General features: G+C 50.2%; 1 protein-coding gene and 1 non-coding gene across 2 annotated transcripts; both read right to left on the bottom strand.

Moving 5' to 3' along the window:
• Nucleotides 1-725: 725 nt before the first annotated feature.
• Nucleotides 726-12,246, bottom strand: DKC1 (dyskerin pseudouridine synthase 1). The gene is made up of 15 exons (XM_029930499.1): nucleotides 12,138-12,246; nucleotides 11,299-11,366; nucleotides 10,565-10,651; nucleotides 9,248-9,339; nucleotides 8,532-8,716; nucleotides 7,885-7,949; nucleotides 7,396-7,522; nucleotides 6,808-6,938; nucleotides 6,037-6,180; nucleotides 4,290-4,410; nucleotides 3,597-3,715; nucleotides 2,903-3,006; nucleotides 2,309-2,417; nucleotides 1,763-1,882; nucleotides 726-1,506 (listed from the first exon to the last, which is right to left on the bottom strand). The coding sequence occupies exons 1-15, from the start codon at nucleotides 12,151-12,153 to the stop codon at nucleotides 1,441-1,443; spliced, it is 1,554 nt and encodes a 517-aa protein (XP_029786359.1). The 5' UTR covers nucleotides 12,154-12,246; the 3' UTR covers nucleotides 726-1,440.
• Nucleotides 6,354-6,489, bottom strand: LOC115284510. The gene has a single exon (XR_003905256.1). It is a non-coding gene; the product is annotated as a small nucleolar RNA SNORA36 family (small nucleolar RNA).
• Nucleotides 12,247-20,242: the final 7,996 nt, after the last annotated feature.

Genomic DNA, 20,242 nt, shown 5'->3' with positions numbered 1-20,242 from the left:
CAACCCCCGAGCGGTGGGCGCGCGCTGGGCAGAGCATGACCCGGTGCTAGCACTCGGACCAGACACATGCCCACACACATGTACACACAAACATCTTAAGAAAACTTTGGGAACAAAGGTGTGCTCCTCCTACTTGTCCTCCATGGGGGAAGTGCGCACACTCACGTCTATTTAAGGTGTTTTTCTCCTACCAGCTGCTCCTTTCAGCGGCTTTTCTCCAGCCCTGGTTTTCAGGGCTCCCACAGCCGCTTGCCCAGGTCCCACTGTGTCCAGCATGAAAACTGCACTCCCTTGTTCTCGCCGCAGCTGCTGGGGCCACAGACACCCGTGTACATGTAGACATATACACGAAACGCTCCCTTCCTGGACGAGAACCCATTAAGGGCACAGAGCTTCCTACCGGGACTTGCGTGCAGGAGGCTTGCATTCTGACCTCACTCAGTGGAGGAAAACCCAGCCCCGGGCCACGCTCCAGGTCCCCATCCGTGACAAGCCCCCCCCCTTTTCATCTAGTCAATGTCCTGAACGGCAGTTCCAGAATATTTGGTCTCCTGTCAGATAACAGGCCCCGAGATGAACGTTGCCAAGGCACAGAACCGAAAAGAAACCACCGAATAAGCATCAAACTTCAAACAGGACATAGCATAGAGTTCCCTAGATTTTGGATCAAAATGTATTTTTTATTCCACTAGTTTGAGGTCCCCAACAATCAGAAAACACAAGAATACTTTTAAAAACAAGTACAGTTTAATAGGTAAAAATTACAACCTTCTCCCAGCAGCGAGTGATTGCATCCTTTGAAAGTAAAGGAGGGTTAAAAGCGTCGAGCAGTTCCTAGCATCTGTCACGAACACACGTAGGCAGGTGGATCCAGGTGCACGCGGTTCTCAACAAGTACACAGAAGACCACGTGGACTGGAAACTGGCAGGGGAAGACGGGGTGACAGAGGTTGCTCTGACGCCAAAACAGACCCCTGTCCTCACAGGACACGGGAGGGACAATTGATCTGCGCAGTGAGCAGCGAGGCTCAGTTCCATGGTTTTACTTGCTCTGCACCATTTCATTGAGCAACGTTCGGACACTTGATGAGCCGGGGTGGGGGCAAATCAGGAGAGCGCAAGGGTGTTCAAACTGCCGCCGAGAACAGCCGAGCTGGCGCCCGGGCCTTGCTGGGTCTGAAGGAGAGCGTTCCCGACTCTTCCAAGCACAGGAGCCGGTGGCATCAAATCCGCCTCCTTCACCCGTGTCCTTAAAACAGGACAGGATGGGATGAGCGCCCCGGGCGACCCCGTGGAGCCCTCAGGTAGCGGGAAGACGTGCTGGGGCGCTCTCCCTTCCTGGGGCCTGCGGTCCGTTCCCTCAGGTACCAAAGGACTGGTTTTCTCAGTAAGGCTTTAATTTCTCCTCCCAACCAGACACTGGACTTAAAGTGGTCTCCACTACTCAGAAACCACTTCCACTTTGATCTTCTTCTTCTTCTTCTTCTTCTTGCTGGCGTCGCTGTCCTGCAAAAACAAGACGGCCTCACAGTCTCTCTTTGCCGAACCAAGTTAGGGAAGTTCTGGAAGCTGACCGGCGAGGCTGCTCCATGACAGTTTTACACGTGACAAATTCCTGAGCCCCTCAGCCCCCCACCCGCCCTGCCGCCAGCAGTATGCTCCTAGGTGAAGGTGGGGTCGGCCTCGGCGCGCCCCCAGGGCTGCTGGATGGCACGCGCAGCATGGCCTCCACCCCTGGCGTGTTGACCACATTTCTACACACCCCATCTCCCGGATTGTCCGTACTGTCTACACCAGCTTTGGCCTTCTTCTCCTTCTTCTTCTTCTTTTCCTTCTTGATCAGCTGTGGCGATGTCTCATCACTTTCACTCTCTCGCTTCCGCTAAGGTGGGGATAATCAGTCACGTGTTAGGTCTTGGGCAAACACGGATGAGAAAGATTCAGTAAGAAAAGGGCCTAAATGCGACAAACCCAACAGAGCCTCAGCTTACTGAGGACTTAACACGGACTCCCACCTACACAGGAAGCCACCGGAAGCCGGTCCCGGATGACTTGGCATCCCGCCTCTGCTCCGATGCCAGTCATGGGAGGCCGCTGTTCCGTGGCTGCTGGCCAGGCCCCAAGTATGCAGTCCCTCCCCCCCCCACACCGGGGAATGTGGCCGGGGGCCCGCGGTGTCACGCATGCCCCCGGGGGGCCGAGAGCCTGTCGTGCTGAGCCGCCACAGACAGCGACATCACGGTCCTCAGCCCGGGCCAAACAGCCCTCTCCTGAAGCACACTGTGGACCGGTCCCCGCACATCCTCACCTTTGGGGTTTTCACTGCTTCGTTGACTACTTTCGGGGCTTTGGCCACTTCAGCAACTTCCTGTGGGGCTTTTACTGCCTTGGCTACCACCTCTCTCTTGGCAGGGTCACTGAAAGAGAGAGAGCAATGGGTCAGAGGCACTGAACAGCTTTCAGGCAGTGAGAGGAATCATCCAAATACTGACAAACCGTCAGAACTCCCCACTCTCGGAGCAATTCCCTCAAGGGCCCCGCGGGCCAGGCTACAGGTCTGCCACGCAGGCCCCACCCCCTCGCCGGCCTGGGCAGGCCAGGGCAGTACCTGCGGCCCCCAGGCCTCCTGAGCTGACACGCAGCCTCCTGCCGGCCTGCCCGCCTTCAGCAAGTCTCCCCCCACGGCGCACCCAGGCGCTTGGCAGCCTTCTGCCCTGCCTGCCACCCCCCACCCTGCCCCGTGCTCACCTGCAGTCGAGGCACCCATCTGGACTTCTGGACAGCCCCCCCACCCCGCCCGTGCCACACCTACCCTCGGGGCCACACGCCCGCCCCCCTTGCAGCCCATGAAAGCTTCACTGCGCTCTCCGCCCCCCGGGGCTCCAAGACGCCCCGCCCTCACCTGTAGTCCACGTATTCCTGCGTCCAGGCGACAGGTGTGTTGTCCGTGGGCTTGCCATGCTTATCCAGGAGGCCCTGCTTGATCATCAACTTCTTCTGACTTGCCTGGCAGACCGTCAGGGTTGCAATATCAGAACAGTGTCACTACGTGAAGCAGACACTGCAAGCGCTCACAGGACGCTCCTCCCCTGAGTCTCACTCAGGCTGCACGCTCCTCGCGAAGCCCACCAGGTCAGGGAGAGCCTGAGGTGTCCTCTCGTGGCCCCTTCCCCCGCCTCCTTCCTCAGCCATCAGCCCTTTGCGCATGCTACCCCAGCTTGCCCAGACTCTCCCCTCACTTTCTCTCACCGACACCCCGGCATGGCTCCAGCAAATCACTCTCACCCAGGACCCCCCAACCAGGACTCCCGCATTTTGGATCCCCAAGGTGCCAGGCACCTCTCTGCACTTCATGACAGGCCATTTTGGCTGAAATTCACCATTAGTTGTGCAACAGGACTGACACCGATCTACTTGCCCGTTACACGAAAATCTTGAGGTCAGAGATGGGCCCATTTCTACTTACCACCAACTCAGCAGAACCCAGCACAATGCAAGGCTGTGCTCACAGGACACACTCAAGAACCACCCAGGTGAACAGTCAACACCCCAAAATGAAAACATAACCAGTGGGGCACACACCGAGTCCCACTTACCTTTGGACCTAAACCCCACTTCCGAGGATAAGTGTCTCTCTCCATGATCACTCTCTTGATCTTAGCTACTATACCATGGTCACAGGTAGAGATCACTGCTGTGGTCATTAATGCAATAGCTAGAGGTGTGGGAAAGAGACGAAGAGTGGTCGGCAATGAGCCCTAATTGCAGCCTTTTACAGAACTCTCACAAACCCACTCAGAACTCGGGGCGCCAGGTAAGCGTCCAACTTCGGCTCAGATCATGATCTTACAGCTCATGAGTTCAAGCCCTGCACTGGGCTCTGTGCTGACAGCTCAGAGCCTGGAGCCCGCTTCGGATTCTCTGTCTCCCTCTCTCTGTCCTCAAATATTAACAAACATTTTAACAAAATTAGAAAAAGAAAACTCAAAGCTCGACTGCTTTAATCGAGGCTTCCTTTGCTGAGAATGTTCACTGGGAGAAAAGCTGCCTCTGAAAGCGTATTATCAGTCTAAACCCTATTCGCACTCATCACATAAGAATCCACGCTTCCTCGAGCCTCAGTCGTCCTAACGACTAAATCGGACCTATTCACTTCACTCGGGTCAGGTGCGCCAGAAGGAAAGCCTGTCATCAGGTCCCTGCCGGAACAACACAGTGACCCCAGGAGCCTGAGGGGCAGGGCCTGGCCGCACCGGCGCAGCGGGAGCCAGCGCACGCTGCCCTCTTACCCACGCAGACGGCTTCCCCCTTGGTGGTGATGACCGCGATCTCCTGACCGACTTCGATGCCGTCCTCATACCGGAGAACTCCCGGAAGCATGATCTTCGCCCCGTAGCAGATCGCGTTCACCTACACGGACGGCGTCGTGCATCAGGTCGCGGCCGGCGCCCTCCGCCCGACCCCGCACCAGCGCGCAAGAACTCGAGGGGTGGACCTGCACGTGGACCGCCACCCGAAAGATGGGGCTAATGGCACCGAGCGCCACGGCTGCATTCTGGTGTGTGAAGCAAGCGGCCGCTGTGGCCCAGCCACCTTATCCCCATCGACTCAGACGGTAGGGGGCACTCTTCGTGCGTCCATGGGACGTCAAAGGGATCTGTCTTCGACCAAAACCCAGCCTTCGTCTTCCTTACTCTTCTCTACTTTCTATCCCGGAGGAAATCCCTGACAGAAACGGAAGCCCTTTTTGCTTTATTGGGAGAGCTGGCCTATGAACAGGCCTCCAAAGTAACCAGCACGCAAGAGTACCAAGGCCTGGGGCTCCGTCACACGCAGGTTAGTATGGCCACCTCGCTGGGGTGGGGGGAGGCGGTGGAGAAGGTCCATGACTGATGCCATCTGGCCTTTACTTACCTAGGTCTCTCCTGCGGACCCTCTTCCCCTTCAATGCACCCAGAGGGCACCAATCTGACCCCAGCATAAGGAGGGTTTATGACATTTCTGCTGTTGTTTCACATGATGAAGTTTTTTCAACTACAATAGCACAGCTTAGCACACGTCTGTTATTTTTGTCTCTTATGAACCATGACGTGCAAAAAATGCATCAAACAGGCACCTAGATGGTGCAGTCAGTTAAGAATCTGACTCGATTTCAGCTCAGGTCATGATATGCTTTCAGTCTGAGCCCCATGTCAGGCTCTGTGCGGACACCATGGGGCCGGCTTGGGATTCTCGCTCTGCCCCTCCCCTGCTTACGTACTCTCTTGCTTGCTCTCAGAAATACATACACATTTTTTAAATGCATCAAACATCCTCAACAGTGCTATCCTTTGTCCCTGATGTAATTAATTAGACCGTTAAGAACTACTCTCAGGGCACCTGGCTGGCTCAGTCAGTGGAGCCTGTGACTCTTGATCTTGGGACTGTGAGTTCCAGCCCCATGTTGGGTGTAGGAATTACTTAAATCTCTAAAAAAAAAAAATTATATTATCATTTCTCTGAAATGCTCTTCTCAGCTTTTACTCCCAATAAAAAACCTTTTCTGACAACAATTTAAATATAACAAGGTTTCTGGGGCGCCTGGGAGGCTCAGCTGCTTCCGTGCTGGACTCCTGATTTCAGCTCAGGTCAGGATTGCATGGTTTGTGGGACGGAGCCTGCTCAGGATTCTCTCTCTCCCATCCCTTCCCTGCTCTGTCTCTTGCAAAATAAATTAACTATATCAAGGTCTGTTAAGCACATGGAGAACAACAAGGTTATGGGAAAGTAGAAATTATGTACCACTGACAGTCTACTTTGGGAGAACTCAAAGTAAACGTTTCATCAATTTGCCTTATTTTGATGTGAAAGCGTATTAACAAAAAAACCTAAGAGAATCCAGAGTCCAATCTACAGAACGAGGGGAAAAATAAAGGTAAAGAAAAACAGCTCACGGCATGTTTCTAATCTTTTCACGGAATGAGGTTTCTGAGTGCAGACCAGACCTCCTCTCGGGGGTCACGTTTTACCCACTGCGGCCGCGCAGCCACCACTTACCGCGCTGTCTTTCATCACCAGCCGTTTGTGAGACGTCAGGAGCTTTTCTAACGGGTAAACGACTCGCCGCAGGTAGCTCTCATCCTTGTGGTTGTCATATAGCCACTGGGCATCAAGCACGTCGTGCATCGTCACCATGTGGTCCTGAACAACAGCCACACACAGAAACTGCTCAGTGTCCCTTATCTGAAGTAGCCCAACAGACCCCAAACTAAAACATGAATGAATTTAGTCCAAACTCATTAGTCTTTAGTCTCTTCCCAATCACTTATCTTCCACGTTATCTGTAAACTGCTGACGCACTTAAATGTCAGCACTTTTGTCAGCTGTGGGACCAAACTGAACAGAGTAATGCTTTCTATCCAATCATCACCCACAGCCCGGGTTTCAATGTTCCAAAGTTTAATTAACAGAACAGGGGAGCTGCCCTGAACTGAACTCAACACTTTGGAAATCACCTTTTCCAGGATGTGAAGCAGGTGGACTTCCCTCAGGGGTGGGAAGATATCAGCTCTAAAGCTTATAGCCTAGGGGGCACCTGGGGGCTCAATCGGTTGGGTGGCTGACTTCGGCTTAGGTCAAGATGTCACAGCTTGTGGGTTCGAGCCCTGCATCAGGCTCTGTGCTGCCAGCTTGAAGCCTGGAGCCTGCTTCAGATTCTGTGTATCCCTCTCTCTCTGTACCTCCCTGCTCACATTTTCCCTCTCTTGAAAAATAAGCAAACGCTAAAACAAACAAACGAACAAAACCTTGTAGCCCAGAGTGGCATACCTTTTCACTCATGACTCCAGAACGCACCCTCCGAAGTTCCTGCATCTGACCACCAACTCCCAGCAGCAAACCGAGGTGCACACACAAAGTTCGAATATACGTGCCAGCCTCACAACTCACCCAGAAGATTCCTAAAAGTAATACATTTATTGTACTGAATGTATTAATGTATTACATTACGAATGTAATACATTTTCCAAAGTAAACACATGGCTAACTGAAAAACCCAGAGTTATTGTGTGTCTGAGCCAGCAAGACTAAAAACAATAGAAACAGGCCCTGATCACACCATATACTAAGAGCATCTATTTTTAACGAGAGAATCTAGTTCTCAGCAGTGCATTCCCAGGGCACCTGCGGGGTTCAGCTGGTTGAGCGTCCGACTCTTGATTTCGGCTCAGATCACAATCCCAGAGTTGTGGGATCAAGCCCCTCATTAGGCTCCACACTGAACGTGGAGCCTGCCTCAGACGCTCTCCCCCCGCCCCCAGTTAAGCCCTCTCTTTAAAAAAAAAAAAAAAAAAAAAGCACTCCTGTCTACATACTGTGTCAATGTCAGCTCAGTTCCGCAAAGGCCTAAGGACCCACCTAATCTTCTTTCCGGATCGTACTCGATCATCTTGCTCTCATATATGGTCCGCACTCGGAGTTGCCTCTTTACTGCGGCGATAAGTGGGGGTCGCTGGAATAAGGCACCTGTCAGAGTGTCTAGGGCCTGAGAATAAGCACAAACCCAAATAAAGCCTCTCGAGTAAGAGGAAGGGACTCTTGTGGCAGGCTGAGGACACAACGGACACACGGTATCCTGCAATCACATAAGACCTAGAATGCCCTTTCCATTTTTGCTTCTTTCTTCAACAACAAAGGGAGGATGCGGTGCTAGTAAGAGCCTCTTCCTCAGAGGCGGCACAGCCAGAAGGGCCCCGCCGCGTGCAGCCACCTGGGCAGGCTGGCTCGGGCCACCCGCCGGGAAGGGCACGCGACGGGACAGCCAGGAAAGAGCCAATCTGTCTCCAGATGTCTACAGGCTCAGCCACCCAAGTCACGAAAATACGCCCTCCCTGTAATCAGACTTACCCTAGAAAGTTGAGTCCCCCCTTCAATAGCATTGTGTAGCCGGACAATTCCCACATACTCTTTGCCTGAAAAATGACAAAAGAGTAGTCAGGTGTGGCCACTGAGTTTTCTGTGTTTTTAAAACTACACTCATAGTTACACTGTGTGTAACAGGAAAAGCAGGCCATTTGATCTCTCTCTGTAAAATCTCCATCAAGACAAAATTCATGGTTTGGACTCGGGAAAAGACTGAACATGCTCTCTCTCACTGGGCGTTCAACTTTCAGCATGCAGAAAGGGACGGCTGGCACACCCAGTGGACAGCCTGCTCAGCAAAAATCCTTTTTGGGGCGCCTGGGTGGCTCACTTGAGCGTCTGACTCTTGATTTTGGCTTAGGTTATGATCTCACAGTTCTTGAGTTCCAGCCCTGCATCAGGTTCTGCGCTGACAGTGTGGAGCCTGCTGGGGATGCGCGCGCGCTCTCTCTCTCTCTCTCAAAATAAATATGCATTTAAGGAAAACAAAAAGAATAGAAAAAACCTTGGAAGGTCAAGTATGGGGGATTCTCCTGATGAAAATTTCCAAGGGCCAAAAAACAGAAGGAAAGGCAATGTAGGAAGCGTCCCAGTATCAGAGCGGCTGCCTCTGCGTCACCTCGTCCACGTACCTGCGCTCTGTTGCGATTTCACCAAGCGAGTAGCTCGCTCTATGCACACGATCAGACAGCCAGTCACCTTGGGATCCAGAGTACCACTGTGGCCTGTCTTCTCCACCCGAAGTATTCGGCGGATCCATGCCACCACCTCGTGTGAAGAGGGGTTGGAAGGCTTGTCAAGATTAATGAAACCTGTCCTAAAAGGGAAAAGAAATCACTGTGCCATCATCATTGGCCCTTTAATAAACAGTACATCTGAAGAGGAAAAAAGTTCGATGGGCACAGGTTACATATTTAGGCAATTCTCCACCATTCTAAAATACCACTGCCTCCTTGAATAACTGACGTGAAAAGGTCTTTTTATAAGAAAAGTCTGTCCAATGTGGGTTTCGAACTTATGACCCAAAGACCAAGAGTCAGATGCTCTCTCGACTGAGCCAGCCGGGCACACCCGAAAAGTTCCTTTTGAAAAGAAGTCTGGGGGCGCCTGGGTGGCTCTGTCAGTTAAGCATCCGGCTTCGGCTCAGGTCATGATCTCACGGTTCTTGGGTTTGAGCCCCGCATCGGGCTCTGTGCTGACAGCTAGCTCACAGCCTGGAGCCTGCTTCAGATTCTGTGTCTCCTTCTCTCTCTGACCCTCTCAGGCTCATGCTCTGTTCTCTTTCTCTCTCTCAAAAATGAATAAACAAACAAAAAGTCTCAGCAATGCTTGCTCCCAACACACTTACCTGATATAGTCCCCAATCTCTCTCTTCAGAGGATTTGAGCCACAAGGAAGAGGTGTATAGTGTGTCGTCCTTACGTTTAACTTATCGAAATTCTGGGAAGCAAGATACGACACAGAATAAACCTAATAAACCATTAACGCATGTACAAGAGTCAGCAGCAGTATCGACCATGACATGGTTAACCTGCAAGTTCAGAAAGCTGGATTCTGCTCCTGCTTTCATGACGTCGCGTGGCACGCCGGGAAGCCCCCTCACACACTGCAGAGATCGCCCCCGGGCGCAGGACTCACAGCAAGTCGGTCACCAGAAACCGCCTCTTGGGGGTACCAGGACTGGCAACGTTTCTCGTTTCCCGGGCTCAACCACAGGGGCCTAAGAGCCCCCCTCAACGGAAGCTCACCTTTCACATCACCCAGTTCAGTTTCATCGTGGTGCTTCCACAAATAGCAATTATTTTTTTAACTGTCTACCTCCCACCCTGGATTTTATGTCTCACAACGGTCGGGGCTGTGGCCCACCCAGTTCACCAGCATAACCCCAGAACCTGGAACGGAAAAACAGATGCAACGGTAGACCCACCTGGCCAAGCGGAAGCTGAACTGTGCTGAATTACATAAGCAAACCGTATTTGTTTACCTAACATACACTGGCTTATTACAACGTTTTGTCAACAGGCATCCTGAGTGACTTTCTCAATCCTAGCTTTTTCTCCTAATTTCATACCTGGCACCCACCAAGTTGTTTGTGAAACTTGTAATTCAACTCATCACTGAGCCAGCCTATTTAATACCCACCACAACGGTCGGCAATTTTTTAGAGAACACGTTACATGCCAGGCACTATAGAGAAACACGTTTCAGGGATTGCCCCCTGCAGCCCTCAGACTGCCTTCTCAATGAAACAGGCCACGAGCAAACCACCTCAGAGGTTAAATGGACCGCTCAAAGTCACACACCGCCTGACTCAAACTGGTCTCACTTCAAAGCCCATGCTGTTCTCAAGCACTAAACCAAACTAGTATGGAGTCTACAAAGTCTAGTTAAATAAAAAAAACTGAGAACTAATTATTTATAAACTTTGATGGCAGTTTGACATGACATTTTAACTGTATGTACAGCGTTACGTGCACGGACATGAAAACCAAACCAAACCAAACCCTGGTCCTTCATGTCAGACACAATGAAAAACACTGGTTTACACTGCATCTGCCATTTCCAAGGTCAAGGATGCTAGCGCTAATTACTTTTAATTGAACATTTTAACACTTAATAAAGTAAAAGCCAGGCATTGATCCAATGCATAATCTTAGCCACATACCTTGAGCAACAGTGGCCACTGAGATGTGTCCAACTGAGCCGCCTTGGATTCAGGCTTGATAAGAAAGTCTTCAGCATGTTGTATCTCCTTACACGGGACAGAAACACACCCTATTAGACCTCCCACGTGACTGAACAATCCCATTGTTACCACAGAAGTCTAAGCCTTTTAAATAGAAAACAAGGTGGTCTCTATTCATCTTCAATGGGAACGCCAAAAAAAACCCAAAATGGGGGCGCCTGGGTGGCTCAGTCGGCTAAGCCTCCCACTTCGGCTCAGGTCAGATCTCATGTTTGTGGGTTCGAGCCCGCTGGCTCAGAGCCTGGAGCCTGTTTCCGGTTCTGTGTCTCCTTCTCTCTGACCCTCCCCCTCTCATGCTCTGTCTCTCTATCAAAAATAAACAAAACATTAAAAAAATTAAAAAAAAAACCCCAAATTGAACAGGATCCCAGAAAAGTGAAGTGCCACCAAGATGGGGACAGGTACTTAAAAGAGAAAGAGAAATAGTGGTTCTGTGGGTGGGATAAAAAAGCATTTCAGAGAGCGCGGCCGCTGTGCCAACACCATGCAGCGCACGCGCCCCAGACCCAGGTGACTAGGGTGTGGATTTCCCACACAGCAGCCCAAGCTCAACCCATTCCTTGGAGACTTGTAAAAACAGTTGTTTTATGTAACTGTTGCCTATGTAACAGTTTCCTTTTAGTCAAAGCAAAGCAAAACATATTCCTACTCACTGCTACATCTTCTTCGGCTAACGACTTCCGCTCCTTTTTCTTCTTATGTTTCTTCGGCACAATATACACTGAAAATAAACACACACACTCGAGATTTGGGGGTTTTTCCCAAAAATAAGGGCAGCGGAGCTTCAAATAGAGAGTGAAATCAGAGCTCGTAGGCATTGAATGTTTGATCAGGAATTACTGGGAAAACCCGAGCGTGCAAAGGCCAAACGCGTGGGCGGCACGGCCCGGCACCCGACCGCGACAGTCGCACATGTCGGCTTCCATTCCGGCTCACCACGTGGCCGTAGCGGGGCTGAGATCTGCCGCAGGAGCGCCCGGGCCAAGGGCCTCCGAGTTCCCCGCGTGACCACGCAACCGCCCCCTCCCCGTCCCCGGCCGGTACAACTTTCCCTGCGCTTGGGGCTGCGCGCACGCCCAAGCCCCTGCGCCCCTCTCCTGCCAGGGCCTCTTCCCAGCGCCTTTGCGCGGGGCGCCGACCGGAGCGCGTGGGCCGGCGGCCGCACAGGTACGGCCAGGTCTCCTGTCACCACGGGGTCGCCAGCGCGACCGACGCCTTTCGGCGACGACCGGGGCCCTCAGGCGGCCATGCCATCGAAGGAAGGCCCGGGCCTCGCAGAGCCACGTCACTCCCAGCACCTCTCCATCTCCGGCCGTCACCTTAGTGCCAAGGCCAAAAGGAAGGCCAGCAGGAGGCCCGGCGGCCACGGGGCACGACTGGCGGCAAACCGGCGGGGAGCGCGGCCTCTGACGCCGCCACCCTCCCACCCCGGCTCTCCGCGCCGGCGGAGCCGGTACTCGGCCCCACCACCCACGAGGAAACGACACTTTACCTTCCGTGTCCGCCATGTTGCCCCGCACACCGTGCGAGCAGCGTGGGACACCGCGGAAGGAGCGAGCACAGACTCCCGCCACCCTCAGGCCTCACCACTAAGCCCCACCCACCTCCATGACGCCCAGAGCGCACCGACTCATGGGGCGGCGGGGGCGGGGCCCCACTCTGCGAGCACAGCCCGGGACGCGCGCAGGCCGCCTGCGCAATTTCATTGGTTGGGTTGCCCCCACGGCGGTAGCGCGCACGCGCGTGCGCCTTGGGCCTCGCCCTGCCCTGGGCTGCCTGGCTGGGGCGCGCATGCGCAGTCCGCCCCGGCGGCCCGTAAGCTGTGGGAGGGGTCCTGGGCCCGGATCACCGACTGTCACTGGGTTTAACTCGGGCTTAGGCACCTGGGTGTCCCGCGAGCACTCTGTTAACAGCAGCTAATTGCTTCCTCTCACCGACCCTTCAAGGTTGGGTATCGGATCGGTTCCGATTGAAAGTGAAGACTTTGAGGCACAGAGAGGTTGAATTCTTTGCTGCTTGCAATTCCCATCCACCTACAGCGCCGCTGGCCAATAGAAATACTGGGCGAGCTGCTTGTGGACTTTTAAATTCTCCAACAGTCACGTGACAAAAAAAAAGAAAACGGTGACATTGATTTTAAAAACGAGTTTTGTTTAACCCGGTGGTCCGAAATATTTTCATTTCAACATATAAGCGATACGGAACATTATGAATGGGATATTTTACATTTTTTGGCAGTGTGTGTTTTACACTTAAGCACATCTCGCTTTGAAGTGCGCGAGGGGGCTCCATGTCAAGGGCTCTGTAGTCACAGATCCCTTAATGGTTGCAGTATCTGACAGCCAGGAAGCAGCAAATCCTGGTCCAAACTCCCTTCTCTTCTGTCTTTGGTGTTCATCTCACACTTCTGTCTGTCAATCAGGATTTTGTGTTTTTTTTTAAGACTTTTCAAAGGTTTACTTATTTTCAGAGAGAGAGCGGGAGACAGGCAGAGACAGAGAGAGACAGAGAATCCCGAACCCCAAGCAGGCTCTGCACTAACAGTGCAGAACTCATGCACTGTCAGATCAGGATCTGAGCTGAAATCAAAAGTCCGAGGCTTAAATGAGCCACCCAGGCCTGCTCAAGCCGCGGTTCTTAATCTAACTTCTGTGGACTTGACTGGTTATGATTTATTTAATTATTTATTGCTACCGTAAATGAAATTTTTTGCTGTTATCTTTTCAAATGACTTGCTGCTTTGCTTCCAATTTTCCTCTGCCATACAAAAATTCGAAATGTTTGAGGTGCTTGGGAGGCTCAGTCGGTTAAGCATCTGACTGAAGTCAGGTCATGATCTCAGAGTCTTGAGTTCGAGCCCCACATGAGGCTCTGTGCTGACAGCACAGAGCCTGGAACCTGCTTCAGATTCTGTGACTCCCTCTCTCTCTGCCCCTCCCCCGCTTGCACTTCTGTCTCTCTTTGTCTCTCAAAAATGAATAAATGTTTAAAAAATTTTTGTAATTAGAGATTTTTCAGGGTGCCTGGGTGGCTCAGTTGGATAAGCATTGGACTTGGACTCAGGTCATGATCTCATGGTCGGTGGGTTTGAGCCCTGTGTAGGGCTCTGTGCTAACAGGTCAGAGCCTGGGGCCTGCTTCAGATTCTGTCTCCCTCTTTCTCTCTCTGCCTCTCCCTGGCTCCCTCTCTCTCAAAATAAAGTAATAAAGACATAAAAAAATTAAAAAAAAGAAATGTTTCACTTGTCTTTTACTCTGGCTTAAAAATTAGATTTGTTTTTCCTCACCTAACTTCTTATTCTATGTAGAATTTATTTCGGTGTATGCCCCAGTAATAATATTAATGATCTAAATTGACTTTTTATAGATAACTAAAGTCGCCAGTATCAACCAATCCATGGGTAGTTCATTACTTCTGAGTAAATGTGGTCTTCATCTTTCTCCAACATTCTTCATCCAATCTGTTAGCAGAGCCTCTTAGCTTTGCTTCCAGAAGAGACCCAGAATCTGATGGTTTTTTACTACCTTCACTGTGTCACTATAGCTCATGCCATCAGTCTGGCTCTCCTGTGTTTTTCCAATGGGCTCCTGCAGGGCCCTCTGCTTCTACTGTCTCCAGCTATACTGTCTTCTCAATAGGGCAGCTGGCAAGAGCCATTAAGCTGGAAGTCAAGGCATGCCCCTCCCCTGCTCAAACCCCTCAATGACTTCCTATCTGTAGTGGGATGAAATGGCCCCCCGAAAGGTGTGTTCTGATCCCTGGACCCTGTGAATGTGACCTTATTTGGAAAAAGTGTTTGTAGATGTAATTAAGTTAAGGATCTCAAGATGAGATGATTCTGGATTACCAGGTGGACCCCACATCCAATGACAAGTGTCCTTAAAAGAGAAAAGACACAGGCAAAAGAGAAGACCCTGTGAAGACGGACGCAGAGACTGGAGTGATTTCAGATTGCAAGCCTCCAGAACTGTAAGAGAATAAGTTTCTGTTGTTTAAAGCTGCCCAGTTTGGGGTCCTTTGTTAGGCAGCCGCAGGAAACTAATGTAGCATCTCACTAAGAGTAAGGGCCAGAGGGTCTGTGAGGGCTGCCGCGGGTCTCTTCCTGCATCTGGCTCTGTCCCCTCCTGTCCAACTCCTGGCTCACTGCCTCTTGACTGCTAAGGCCTACTCCAGGCACACTCCCCCTCCTCGGGTCTTCTGCACCTGCTCTCCTCTCTACTTCAGTGAATCTTGCTTATTGTCTCTCTTCACTAGCATGTTAGCGTTATGAAGCCAGGAGTGTATTGTCTGCTTTGTTCACTGCTATATATCCAGCTCGTAGAAGATGCTCAGTAAGTAGATTTGTTTAATGAATCTGTGTCTTCTGAACTCCGAAAGACCATGGACCTGCCTTTGGCAACAGAAGCAGTCCCCCTCCCCTGTCCGATGAGGCTGATCCTGCCTTTCCTGGGGATCTTTTAATGAAATCACAGTAACAATCAGTTACTGAGCAAGAGGACGCCAGCTCTCCTTGTGCCGTAGCTTCTCACATCACTCATTGTCTCTGACCCCCCTCCCAAGACTTGGGTGGGTGGTGATACTGGAATGAACTTGTCGTGTGCAACCTACTGGCTCAGCCCTTAACTACACCCCCTAAGAGGGCTCAAGGAACCTTCCTTTAATCAAAACACTGAGACATATTTGGTGAAAGTTCTGGAAAACTAATCTGGGAAAGGAGGTGAGAGGTGTTGCCATGGAAACAGGCTTGCAGTCTCAGTGGGAACAATGGGATCCCGAAGCAGCCCAAGCTAAGTGGTGGCAGAATGGTTTCTCCCCAAGGATCTTGGTGGTGGCTGATTGGTCATGATGTTCTGTTAATAGACCACCTATAGGCCAGCACGGTCTGTATAACCCCAACCACAAAGACTCTAGGTCTAGTGAATGGCAGTCTGTGTCGAGTCACCACAATGAAACTCATAGCCCCTCACCAAACCCCAGACCCAGTCAGTGCACAGGCTCAGAGCCGTCAAGCGAAGATGAGGCTGGGTACACTTAACTCTAGCGTATACTTTTTTAAAAGTTTATTTGTTTATTTTCAGCGAGAGAGTGTGTGTGTGCATGGTAGCAGGGGAGGGGCAGAGAAAGAGTGAGAGAGTGAATACCAAGCAGGCTCTATCTGGGCTGTTAGCACAGAACCTGACTCGAGGCTTAATCTCACAAACCTTGAGTTCGTGACCTGAGCCCCCAGGAGGCCACAATGTATACTTTACACCTTCGTCCTTCCCCATGGGGACATAGAATGCCATTGCAGTCCGCTGGTCGGAGACCCAGGCTTGTCCCTCTCCCTGTGGGTCCTCCTTGGCTTTTCCCTCAGTTCCTGACTCCATAATTGGATTAACACAATTGGGAGCTGGAAAAATTCCTCCAGGGGCTTTTTGACTCAAGGACAGAGGGCGATTATGGACAGAACAGTCAAAAGGAAGCCTGTGGAACTATCCCTTCAATTCTCTGGCATATTCTTGTAATTAAGTCCCCAGGGACTGACTCGATCATCTCACTGTCCCCCAAGACATCATGCTGGTCCGTTACATGAATACTATCACGCTGACTGGACCTGCTACATAGGAAGAAGCAAATAGTTCACCACAGGGTTAGAGTTAAGCCCCACAAAAATGTGGGGGGCCACCACCTCCATGAGGTTTCTAGGCATCCAGTGGGCTGAGGCATATTGAGATTGGCCCACCAAAGAGAAAACCAAGTTGATATACCACCAGCTTGTGCCACTGAGAGAGAGGCACGGTGCTCGGTGCCCTTCTTTCTGGAGCTGGTATGCCCCATCAGGGTGCTACTCAAAACCCTTTCCAAGCTTTGAGAACAGAATCACAGCTCAAGCCTCTGGAATTTGGGACAAAACTGAAGCTAAGACTGATCAGGTGGCTGGTTAGCTCAGTTGAGTTGTATGTGACCTGGCAAAACCGGTACGGCAAGAGAAATTAGTTCTCATGGTTAATAAAGTTTAATTAAAAACCAACTAGGGACACCTGGGGGACTCAGTCGGTTAAGTGTCCACCTTTGGCTCAGATCATGATCTCATGGTTCATGAGTTTACGCCCCACATCAGAACAGAGCCTGCTTCAGATTCTCTGTCTCCCTCTCTCTCTCTGCTCCTCCCTTGGTCATTTTCTCTGTCTCTCTGTCTCTGTCTGTGTCTCTCTCTCTCTCAAAAATAAATAAACATTAAAAAACCCATTATAAAAAATGAAATATGAATGAAAATAAATAAATAAATAAATAAATAAATAAATAAATAAATAAAAGGTAGGACCTACACACAGATCAGTCTGCTAGGAGGAAAGGCTCCTGACTTTCTTTAGTCCTTGGTTGAAACTGAAGGTGAAATCCTGAGCTGCCGTGTGACTCAGAAGGTGAAATCCTGAGCTGCCGTGTGACTCGGCATTTCCATTCCCATGTGTAGATGCCCAAGAAAGCCAGATGCAGGGGTGGCAGCAGATGCGCGTGCGTGTGTTCACAGCCTAAGCGTGGAAACAACCCAAACGTCCATCCACACACGAATGGAGAGACAGAATGTGGTGGACCCGTATGATGGAATACTGTTCAGTCATATGAAGGAAGGAAGTACTGATACAAGCTACAACACGGATGAACCTTGAAAACAAAATGCTAGGGACGCTTGGCCCGCTCAGTCAGTCGAGCATGTGACTCTTGATCTCAGGGCTGTGAGTTTGAGCCCCACATTGGGGGTTGAGATTACTGAAACATAAAATCGTAGAAAGAAAGAAAGAAAAAAATGAAAAGAAATGCCAAATGAATTAAGCCAGACATAGAGGGACAATGAAATATGAAAGAACCACTCCTATGAAATAGCCAGGATAGGCATCCTAACACAGGTAGCAGGCATGTGAGTGAGGAAGCTTCCGGAAAGAGTATAGCCTCTGGCCATCTGGTCACCGCCAGCCCTGGAATCATCTCTGCAGCGGCCTCAGACATTCCACTGGGTCTTGTTGGAATTTTGCATAATCTGCTGAATTATAAACCATCCCAAACTTAGTGATGTTAAGCAAACATTTTATTATTCCAATGACAGCGGGAATTCAGGTGGAAGGCCAGATTTCACTGGAGCTCCGACTATACACAGCCTCTCCAGCAGCTTGGACTTCCTCCTAGCATGGCGGCCTCAGGCAGTCAGACTCTACTTAGTGGCTCAGGGCTCCCAAAGCAGGCACTGCAGTAGAGAAAGTATGACCCTAGCACGAGGACTTTGTGTGACGTGGCCCAGGAAGGCCCATGATATCGTATGATCCAAGCAGTCACATGCTGATCCAGGCTTAAGGGGGGGCATCAACCCCACCTCTCAGTGACAGCAGTGCCCAAGGGTTGTGGGGCCCCTGTTTTAAACATATTCACCAGGACCATCAACCGCTGGGCAAGTCAGTAAATTACATGGGGATGTGATAGGGACGCCCGGGGGGCTCAGTCGGTTAAGCTGCCACCTTCAGCTCAGGTCATGGTCTCACATTTCATGAGTTCGAGCCCCACAACAGGCTGTGCTGACAGCTCAGATTCTGTGTCTCCCTCTCTCTCTGCCCCTCCCCTGCTCACTTTGTCTCTCTCTCTCTCTCTCTCTAAAAAATAAGTAAAACATTAAAAAAATTTTTAAATAAAAAAATAAATGGGGGATGTGATAGGAATTTCCTTTCCTGCATTTTTCAAGTCTTTGTACTAATTTCTGACATTGCCCCCTAAGTATATGATATTTTTTTGCACTTACACTTTGGTAGAAAGGCAAAGCACCAGATGTTTCCACTTTCTTTCTTCCACGGTGCCTTCACCCCATGGACCAGGCACCGATGTAGGCATCCTGCTGATGGTTAACAGTCTCCGCCGTTCGGGGAGGCACGTGGGGGCACGTCGTCCTGGGTTGACTAGCGTGTTTCCATCCGCTTGTTTGCCGCCATCTGTATATCCTACTCATACCCTTTACCTGTTTTCAAATTGGATTAGTAGTGGTTGGGGGTTTCTTGAACTACTAAATTTTGAACGTTTTTATGTATCCTTGATAAGAGTCCATTGTCAGATATGTGCTTTGCAAACATTTTCTCCCAGTCTGTTGCTTGTCTTTTAATATTCTTCCCAAGGTGTTTTGAGGAGCAAAAACAGTCATTTTGATGAAGTCCAGTTTATCATTTTTTTCTTCTAAAGATTGTGTCTGAGAATGTTTTCTCCTATGTGGTCTTCTAAAAGTCTTATAGCCTCACATGTTACATATAAATACGTGATTCATTTTGAGTTAATTTTTGTATAAGGTGTGACGTTTGGGTTGAAATTCTCTTTCTGCCTATAGATGACCAGCTTCTCCAGCACCATTGATTGAAAAGATGGTCCTTCCTCCATTGAATTGCTTTTGCACCTTTGTCAAAACCGGCTGGGGAACGCATGTGGGGATGCCTCTGGGTTCCTATCTATTCCACTGATCTGTGCGTCTGTTCCTCCACCAACACCACGCAGCCTTCATTACTGACGCTACTATCTAATAAGCCTCAAAATTGTGTAAAGAGATTTGTGTGTTGACCTTCTATCCTGCGGCCTTGTAAAACTCACTTAGCAGTTATGGGAGTTTTTTCTGTAGATTTCTTGGGATTTTCTATGAAGACAATTCTACCATCTGCAAATTGAGACAGTTTCATTTCTTCCTTCTCAATCTGTACACCTTGCTTCTAGATGTTTCAATGCTATGTTGAATAAGAATAGTGAAAACAGATACTCTTGCCTTATTCCCAATCTTCAGAGAAAAGTGTCTGGTTTTTAAATTTTTTAATGTTTATTTATTTTTGAGAGAGACAGACAGACAGACAGAGAGAATGTGGGCGGGGGGGGGGAGCAGAGAGAGGAGGAGACACAGAATCCAAAGCAGGCTCCAGGCTCTCAGCCATCATTATAGAGCCTGATGCAGGGCTCGAAGTCACAAACTGTGAGATCATGACCTGAGCCGAAGTTGGATGCTTAAACGACTGAGCCACCCAGGCACCCCAAAAGTGTCTGGTTTTTAACCATTAAGTATTTAGTCGTACCTTTTCTGTGGATGACCTTCAACAAGTTGCAGAAGCCCTTCTCCTGTTCCTACTTTTATGAGAGTGTTTGTCACGAATTAGTGTTGGGTTTTGTCAAATGCTTGTTCTGCATCAGCTGATGTAGGCATGTGATTTTTCTTCTTTGCCTTGTTAACATGGTGGACAGTGTTGATTTTTTTTTTCTTTTTTAAAAGAAATTTAGGGGCGCTTGGGTGGCTCAGTCAGTTGGGCAAGCTGCTTCCGCTGTGTCTCCTCTCTCTCTGCTCCTCCCCTATTGCGCTCTGTCTCTCTGTCCCTCAAAAATGAGTAAACGTTAAAAACTTTTTTAAAAATTTTAAAGTTGATTCATTTATTTTGAGAGATACAGACAGAATGAGCAGGGGAGGGGCAGAGAGAGAGGGAGAGAGGGAATCCCAAGCAGACTCTCCGCTGTCAGCACAGAGCCAGACTTGGGGCTTAAATTCAGGAACCATGAGATCATGACCTGAGCTGAAACCAAGGGTCAGACGCTGAACTGACTGAGCCACAG

The sequence above is a fragment of the Suricata suricatta genome, chromosome X, assembly GCF_006229205.1.
Source record: "Suricata suricatta isolate VVHF042 chromosome X, meerkat_22Aug2017_6uvM2_HiC, whole genome shotgun sequence".
NCBI classification, from domain to species: Eukaryota; Metazoa; Chordata; class Mammalia; order Carnivora; family Herpestidae; genus Suricata; species Suricata suricatta.
Note: the sequence above shows the minus strand (reverse complement) of the source record. Positions and strands in the feature narration are given on the sequence as shown.

Bases quoted from the DNA above. Each gene is read 5' to 3' on its own strand.
- DKC1 (XM_029930499.1), bottom strand. The intron at 10,652-11,298 runs GTGAGTAGGAAT...GTCCCGTGTAAG, and splicing joins TAGCCGAAGAAGATGTAGCA to GAGATACAACATGCTGAAGA. The intron at 6,181-6,807 runs GTATGCCACTCT...GCTGTTGTTCAG, and splicing joins CTGGAGTCATGAGTGAAAAG to GACCACATGGTGACGATGCA.